The sequence below is a fragment of the Cololabis saira genome, chromosome 1, assembly GCF_033807715.1.
Source record: "Cololabis saira isolate AMF1-May2022 chromosome 1, fColSai1.1, whole genome shotgun sequence".
NCBI lineage: Eukaryota > Metazoa > Chordata > Actinopteri > Beloniformes > Belonidae > Cololabis > Cololabis saira.
The window spans coordinates 3,481,382-3,489,201 of NC_084587.1; the positions used below are offsets into that span (position 1 = coordinate 3,481,382).

General features: G+C 48.0%; 1 protein-coding gene across 1 annotated transcript in view; it reads right to left on the bottom strand.

Moving 5' to 3' along the window:
• The window catches only part of LOC133448698 (envoplakin-like), a 32,965-nt gene extending 29,254 nt beyond the window's left edge, over positions 1-3,711 (bottom strand). The window contains exons 1-2 of the mRNA XM_061727516.1: positions 3,551-3,711; positions 80-179 (exon numbers count right to left, since the gene is read on the bottom strand). Coding sequence (XP_061583500.1) covers positions 80-179; positions 3,551-3,606 — 156 coding nt within the window. The 5' untranslated portion in view covers positions 3,607-3,711. The remainder of the gene's footprint in view (positions 1-79; positions 180-3,550) is intronic.
• Between the last annotated feature and the right edge of the window lie 4,109 nt (positions 3,712-7,820).

Consider the following 7,820-nt stretch of genomic DNA (forward strand, 5'->3'; position numbering starts at 1 on the left):
TATTATTGGCAGTAATAGAGGGCCCTGTGGAGGCTTGGGCCGGCCCTGGGGGGGTCAAAGGTCGTGTGTCTGTTCTCACCACGGCCAGCAGCTCCTCGGACTTCAGGATGTCTTTCTCCACCTGGTCGGCGTTCTGCTGCATCTGGGCGATGAGCAGGGCCAGGCTACTGGTCCCGGGCCTGTGGGGGGCGAGGGGTGGGGGGTCAGATTCATGCACAAACTCTGATCAAGCCCAACAAGCACCTGTCGAACCCCCCCCCCCAGCCGAGCCAACGGAACAGAGCTCCATCTTCAGAAATCCTCTCCCCTTTTCATGAGATGAAGCCGTTGGTCGAGTTTGGTCGAGTTTGGTCGAGATTGGTCGAGTTTGGTCGAGATTGGTCGAGTTTGGTCGAGATTGGTCGAGTTGAATCGAGATTGGTCGAGATTGGTCGAGTTTGGTCGAGATTGGTCGAGTTTGGTCGAGTTTGGTCGAGATTGGTTGAGTTTGGTCGAGATTGGTCGAGATTGGTCGAGTTTGGTCGAGATTGGTTGAGTTTGGTCGAGTTGAGTCGAGTTTGGTCGAGATTGGTTGAGTTTGGTCGAGATTGGTCGAGTTTGGTCGAGATTGGTCGAGTTTAGTCGAGTTGAGTCGAGTTTGGTCGAGTTTGGTCGAGTTGAGTCGAGTTTGGTCGAGTTTGGTCGAGTTGAATCGAGATTGGTCGAGATTGGTCGAATTGAGTCGAGTTTGGTCAAGTTTAGTTGAGTTTGGTCGAGTTGAATCGAGTTTGGTCGAGTTTGGTCGAGATTGGTCGAGATTGGTCGAGATTGGTCGAGTTTGGTCGAGTTGAATCGAGATTGGTCGAGATTGGTCGAGTTTGGTCGAGTTTGGTCGAGTTGAGTCGAGTTTGGTCGAGATTGGTCGAGTTTGGTCGAGATTGGTCGAGATTGGTCGAGATTGGTCGAGTTTGGTCGAGATTGGTCGAGTTTGGTCGAGATTGGTTGAGTTTGGTCGAGATTGGTCGAGATTGGTCGAGTTTGGTCGAGATTGGTTGAGTTTGGTCGAGTTGAGTCGAGTTTGGTCGAGATTGGTTGAGTTTGGTCGAGATTGGTCGAGTTTGGTCGAGATTGGTCGAGTTTAGTCGAGTTGAGTCGAGTTTGGTCGAGTTTGGTCGAGTTGAGTCGAGTTTGGTCGAGTTTGGTCGAGTTGAATCGAGATTGGTCGAGATTGGTCGAATTGAGTCGAGTTTGGTCAAGTTTAGTTGAGTTTGGTCGAGTTGAATCGAGTTTGGTCGAGTTTGGTCGAGATTGGTCGAGATTGGTCGAGATTGGTCGAGTTTGGTCGAGTTGAATCGAGATTGGTCGAGATTGGTCGAGTTTGGTCGAGTTTGGTCGAGTTGAGTCGAGTTTGGTCGAGATTGGTCGAGTTTGGTCGAGTTTGGTCGAGATTGGTTGAGTTTGGAAGGCATACAAAAGTCTTGACGCTTGGTCCGACTTCAAGGCAGGATTTGTTGGTCGAGTTTGGTCGAGTTGAGTCGAGTTTGGTCGAGATTGGTTGAGTTTGGTCGAGATTGGTCGAGTTTGGTCGAGATTGGTCGAGTTTAGTCGAGTTGAGTCGAGTTTGGTCGAGTTTGGTCGAGTTGAGTCGAGTTTGGTCGAGTTTGGTCGAGTTGAATCGAGATTGGTCGAGATTGGTCGAATTGAGTCGAGTTTGGTCAAGTTTAGTTGAGTTTGGTCGAGTTGAATCGAGTTTGGTCGAGTTTGGTCGAGATTGGTCGAGATTGGTCGAGATTGGTCGAGTTTGGTCGAGTTGAATCGAGATTGGTCGAGATTGGTCGAGTTTGGTCGAGTTTGGTCGAGTTGAGTCGAGTTTGGTCGAGATTGGTCGAGTTTGGTCGAGTTTGGTCGAGATTGGTTGAGTTTGGAAGGCATACAAAAGTCTTGACGCTTGGTCCGACTTCAAGGCAGGATTTGTTGGTGAAATTAAAGTGATGAGGACACCGAACTTTATTATTTGACCGTTTAACGTTAGCTACCCAAAAATCCAACATTACCTTATTACTTAGTTTGGTCGAGTTTGGTCGAGATTGGTCGAGATTGGTCGAGTTTGGTCGAGTTTGGTCGAGATTGGTTGAGTTTGGTCGAGATTGGTTGAGTTTAGTTGAGTTTGGTCAAGTTTAGTTGAGTTTGGTCAAGTTTGGTTGAGATTGGTCGAGATTGGTCAAGTTTGGTCAACTTTGGTCGAGTTTGGTCAAGTTTGGTCGAGTTTGGTCAAGTTTAGTTGAGTTTGGTCAAGTTTGGTCGAGATTGGTCAAGTTTAGTTGAGTTTGGTCAAGTTTGGTCGAGATTGGTCGAGTTTGGTCAAGTTTAGTTGAGTTTGGTCAAGTTTGGTCGAGATTGGTCAAGATTGGTCGAGTTTGGTCAAGTTTAGTTGAGTTTGGTCGAGTTTAGTTGAATTTGGTCAAGTTTGGTCGTGATTGGTCAAGATTGGTCAAGATTGGTCAAGTTTGGTCGAGTTTGGTCGAGTTTAGTTGAATTTGGTCAAGTTTGGTCGTGATTGGTCAAGATTGGTCAAGATTGGTCGAGTTTGGTCAAGTTTAATTGAGTTTAGTTGAGTTTGGTCAAGTTTAGTTGATTTTGGTCGAGTTTAGTCGAATTTGGTCGAGTTTAGTTGAGTTAGTGATGAATGTCGCTTCTCTTTCATCTCCCAAATGTCTTCATGAACAAGAGACAGTTGTTAAACCTGTTAGTAAATCAATGTGTCTCACACACACACACACACACACACACACACACACACACACACACACACACACACACACACACACACACACACACACACACACACACACACACACACACCAGCAGGACCGGCATCCCCGTGTTGTGGGTCATGTTTGGGACCAACGCCCAGGTGAGAGGATGAACAGGTGAGAGGACGAGCCGGTGAGAGGATGAGCCCGGCCCTCGTCACGCCTCACAGGTAACTCCTTCACACCTCCGTGTCTGGAACCAGGTGAACCAGGTGAGCCGGCCCGCGGTCGCCGCCCAGCGGCGCCGCCTCCGCACGGACCTGAAACTGCTCCCTGTTCCTGTCCATCCGCTGCTTTCTCACAACAAAACTCTCTTACATTCAAAAGTAAAGAAGTTCAGTGAACTTCAGTTCTGCTTCTGTCAAATAAAGATCCAGGTTTCATCATAAAGAGGAACCCAACAGGTCTCCAAGACCCAGAACCAGAACCAGACTCTTGAAACTTGACTGGTTTGTCCAGAACTCTTCACCCTCACGTCTTCTGACCTCTTATGTTTCTGTCGGTTCCCATTTCTCATAATAATAATGATAATTAAACGTTTCCCCCCCTGGCCTGCTCCCAGACGGCACCGGCCCTGACCCGAGGACCCTGGGAGGACGAGCTCCGACCCCCCCAGAACCAGGAACCCCGGCCGAAGGACGAGCTCCGACCCCCCCAGAACCAGAAACCACGGCCCAAGGCCTCTCTGAGGCGGCGGAGCGGAAACACGACCCAGTCCTGGGTTCTGGAGGACGGACCGGGACGGGTCCTACACTCACCTGGACTTCCCGGAGGACTTCAGCGTGCCGCCCTTGGACTCCTTCTTCTTAAACATGGTGGCTGTCGAGCAGAGATCCCCAGAAAAAACTGTCTTTATGTATTATTTATTAGTCCGTCTGTATCTCCGTGTGGGTCTTGTTGTCCCTTCGGCTGCGTCTCCGTCTCTGGTTCCTCTCCAGCTCTGTCATGTCAACACGGTGCTCGGCTCCGGCCCCGGCTCCTCCCACACAGGTGAGCAGGTTGTTGACGCCCAGGACCAGCCGGACCAGTTCTCCGGGCCGTCCCTGCCCTCCTCCTCCCTCCTCCTCACCGGGCCTACGGAGAACCAGGGGCCCTTTAACCCTGTACTGTCTTTGGGTCAAAACGACCTAATTCTCCTGTTCCTTCCTTCCTCCTGCTCTCTCCTTCCTTCTCCCTTCCTTGTCTTGCCTATTGTCAAGAGAGTTTGTGGCCTCTTTTCCTGTTATTTCCTATATTTATACTGGACTGGTACATTTATGATGAAATAGAGAAGAGTCGGCAGTAGAGGCCGCCAGTCGACCCTGAAACATCCGACCAGCCAGGATTTGAACCTGGACCCGCTCGTCCTCTGAACACGGAGCATCTGCAAAACCAAGTGAGCTACGCGGCACCGACGACGACTCTGAGCGGGCCGAACCGTTCTGCTGCACCGCAGGAGGATTTATATGAAGCTTTGAAATGATTTCTAATGTAATTGATTGACAGTCGGCTCAGCCTTTGGCCCACCGCCATCACTTCCTCATCCGTAGTCGTCACGCTGCCGTACTTGGCGACGCCGTCAGAAGTCGGGTAAACGTGTATTCTGCGGTAAACGTCTGCTGGCGGCTCCGCAGATATTTTGATGGGATTCGGATGAAGGGGCTGTTAGCCACAGCTAACTTTGATTGACGTGCGGTGGGCGTGTTCCCATGGTCGACCGTACGAAAAGAAAGAGGCTTCAAAACCGCTGATCAGAAACCAGTTGGTCACGGTACCAAACACTTTGTCCAATGCGTTTTCAGTCCGTGGTTCTAACTCATACCTGCTTCGTTTCACGTTGTTTTTAGTCGAGTTTGGTAAAAATTTTGTCAAGTTTGGTTGAATTTCATCGAGTTTGGTTGAATTTGGTTGAATTTCATCGAGTTTGGTCAAGTTTGGTTGAGTTTTGTCAAGTTTGGTCGAGTCAATTTTGGTTGAGTTTAGTTGAATTTGGTCGAACTTGGTCGAGTTTGGTCAAACTTGGTCAAGTTTAGTCAAGTTTGGTCGAATTTATTCGAGTTTGGTCAAATTTGGTCAAGTTTGGTCGAGTTTGGTCGAGTTTAGTCGAATTTCGTCACGTTTGGTCAAGTTTGGTCGAGTTTGGACTCCTTATCCTCCAGTTCCAGACCCGAGCTTGCTTTAACTCTGGAATATTTCCTCCGATCATCGCCGGTCCAGCACCGCTCCCCTCCAGACCCAGTGTTTATAAGTTAATGGTTTACGTTCGGCTTTGTTGGACCTAAATCCTTCAGTTTCCTGTGTTTTCTTTTGCCCAGGGTTGTGAGTTAGTGGTAAACGGAACCAGACATTGCCGAATAGCTCATTATTTCATCGTGGTGAAAACATTCCTGAGTTTTAGGACATATTTTCCTGAAACTAGTTTTAGTTTACCGTCTCCTTCCATGATTTAACTCTAAACTTCCATTTGACCTGTTCAGGTCGGCCCCCATCAAGCTCGGCGTGCTGCAAACAGAGACACTCGGTGTGTTCAGTCAACAACCAAACCCCCAGAGAGGAAGTGTGTGACGTAACGCCGGTATGAAGTGTGGTGATGAAGGGCTGGATCCAGCGAGACGGGTGCGCGGCGGCGGCAGACGAGGCCTCAGCAGACGAGGCCTGCAGCATCAGGGCGTGTCTCTCCAGCCGCCTCAACAATGCAGGATCAGGTGCAGGAATGCAGCCCGGCAGCTTTCAGAGCAGCAGAGTGACAAGAGGACACGTTTCTGATGGTTCAGTCATACGGCTTCGCTTTCAGGGTGTGTTCGCGGATACTTTTCACGTCGCTCAGACACTCGTCGTTTACTCCCAAACACTGAATCACCGACAGTCTCCGGGGAGGAATGACAGCAGGAAGGAATCAAAGGAGGAGCCGTTACAAACACTTACGCCAAATAAACTCTATTACAGTTTTTCACAATTGTTTAAACACATTTATTGGAACATCAGACACAATGTGCACATCCTGAAACTCATGTTTCAGGTGACTGAACCAATCCTGCTGAACTCCAAGCACATTTACTGCTCTAGACTCAAATTCCCATTCCATACCACACATTTCTCACAACACTACACACAATTCCCAATATCCTGCACACTCTTCCTGAATTCCCTCTCTTGCTGTTCACACAGAACACACAGTCAGTCACATTTCTAAACTCCAAAGGCTGTTGTGCAATATGCAATCAGCAATTTGCCATTGAATTCATATTCATTGATGAAGCGGGGTTCAACCTTGTAAAAAGAAGGCGCCAAGGGAGGAATATCATCGGCCAGCGTGCCGTCACAGAGGTCCCTGGCCAACGTGGAGGGAACATAACAATGTGTGCTGCCATCAATCACCACGGCGTCCTCCATCACCATGCCACCCTTGGCCCCTACAACCCTGCACTTCTTCTAGCATTCCTGGACCAGCTCTACAACATCATTGTCCAGCCAGACCAGATGGAGGACACAAAGCTGGTCAGGTTTGTTGTTATCTGGGACAATGTCAGTTTCCATCGGGCTGCTCTGGTCCGTGAGTGGTTCACGGTCCATCCAGAAGTTGATGTCCTATATCTCCCTCCATACTCTCCCTTCCTCATCCCAATTGAGGAGTTTTTCTCTGCCTGGAGATGGAAGGTATACGAGATAAATCCTCAGGCACTGCTGCAGGCCATGGAGGACGCACGTGGCGATGTCACTGCTGAGGCCTGTCAAGGTGTAGGAGATTCTTCCCCCGCTGCTGGGCGAGGGAGAACATCGCCTGCGACGTGGATGAGGTCCTGTGGCCAGCCAGGGATGAAAGGCAGGATGCAGCCTAATACTTTTGTTCTGTTTCTATTTTCTGTCAAGTTTTCATCCACAGCTTGCTGTGATGTCCAGTGGACTGCACATTTTGAGTCCAAATACTGTAAAATATTATTTGTTGTTACAGTAAAGAATTGTGTGTTGTTTTCTATTTGAGTAGCCTATACATAAGAATACTATATGGTGATATATTACATCCAACAGCTGAAGGTGAAACACTGAACATTCAAATGCATGATTCTACTGAGGCATTCATATAGTGTTTTCCATTCATACTATAGTGTCTTCCATTCTGCACATCAGTGTTCAGTGGGTGCTTAGAAATGTCTACTCAAATGATGTATGTGTTTGGCATTTGAGAAGGAAATACCATTTAGTGAAGAGTTAACACTGTTTTGAGGGTAGAGTGTGCTTTTGCAAGAGAAGTGTAGGATTTTGCATTTTGTGTGTGAGTTTTGTAATTTTTGTTTAGAGTTTTGAGAAAGTGAGGTAGTCTATCAAGAAATGTGTTTAAACAATTGTGAAAAACTGTAACTGGGGGGGTTTAGGCAGCAAACACAGCGCCAAAAGGCAAAGAGATCAGTCATGGTTTTAGAGAAGCATCTGTTCCTGTGAAGAGTTATTTCTAATTATACCACGGTCTGTGTGAATACTCGATTCTGATTGGCTGGCAGGTGTAGGTTAAAAGTGATAACCTAAACCTAGAAAACAAGTTTGGTCAAGTAGCCTGATAACTTTAATATCATTGCGCTGGATCAACTGCCAGATGGTAACCACGGCAACAGAGAGTTTTGTCAAATTTGGTCGAGTTTAGTCAAGTTTGGTTGAATTTTGTCAAATTTAGTTGAGTTTGATCGAGTTTAGTTTGGTCAAATTTTTACGAGTTTGGTCAGCAGAGTAGCTACAGAAAAGTATCTACTCTGCACGTTAGACCCCTAGTGGAAAAGAACCAAACCGAGTGGAGCTAAGCCCAACCGGGCTGAGTAGGTGCTGGTGGAAAAGAGCCATTTGATTCTGGACTGGTTCCGTAAATAAGCTGCGTTTTAAAGACCTTCCCTGATCCGTTGAGGACAAACATCCATCAAACTGCAACTCTTCTGTAACGTCTCCATCGATACCGAGATGGAGAGAGTTCCTCTCCAGGACCGAGGCTGATTAGGCCACTTGTGCAGGTTTCATGCTTCAAACAAACACTACAGGTAGGAGAAGAAAACATGCACACAC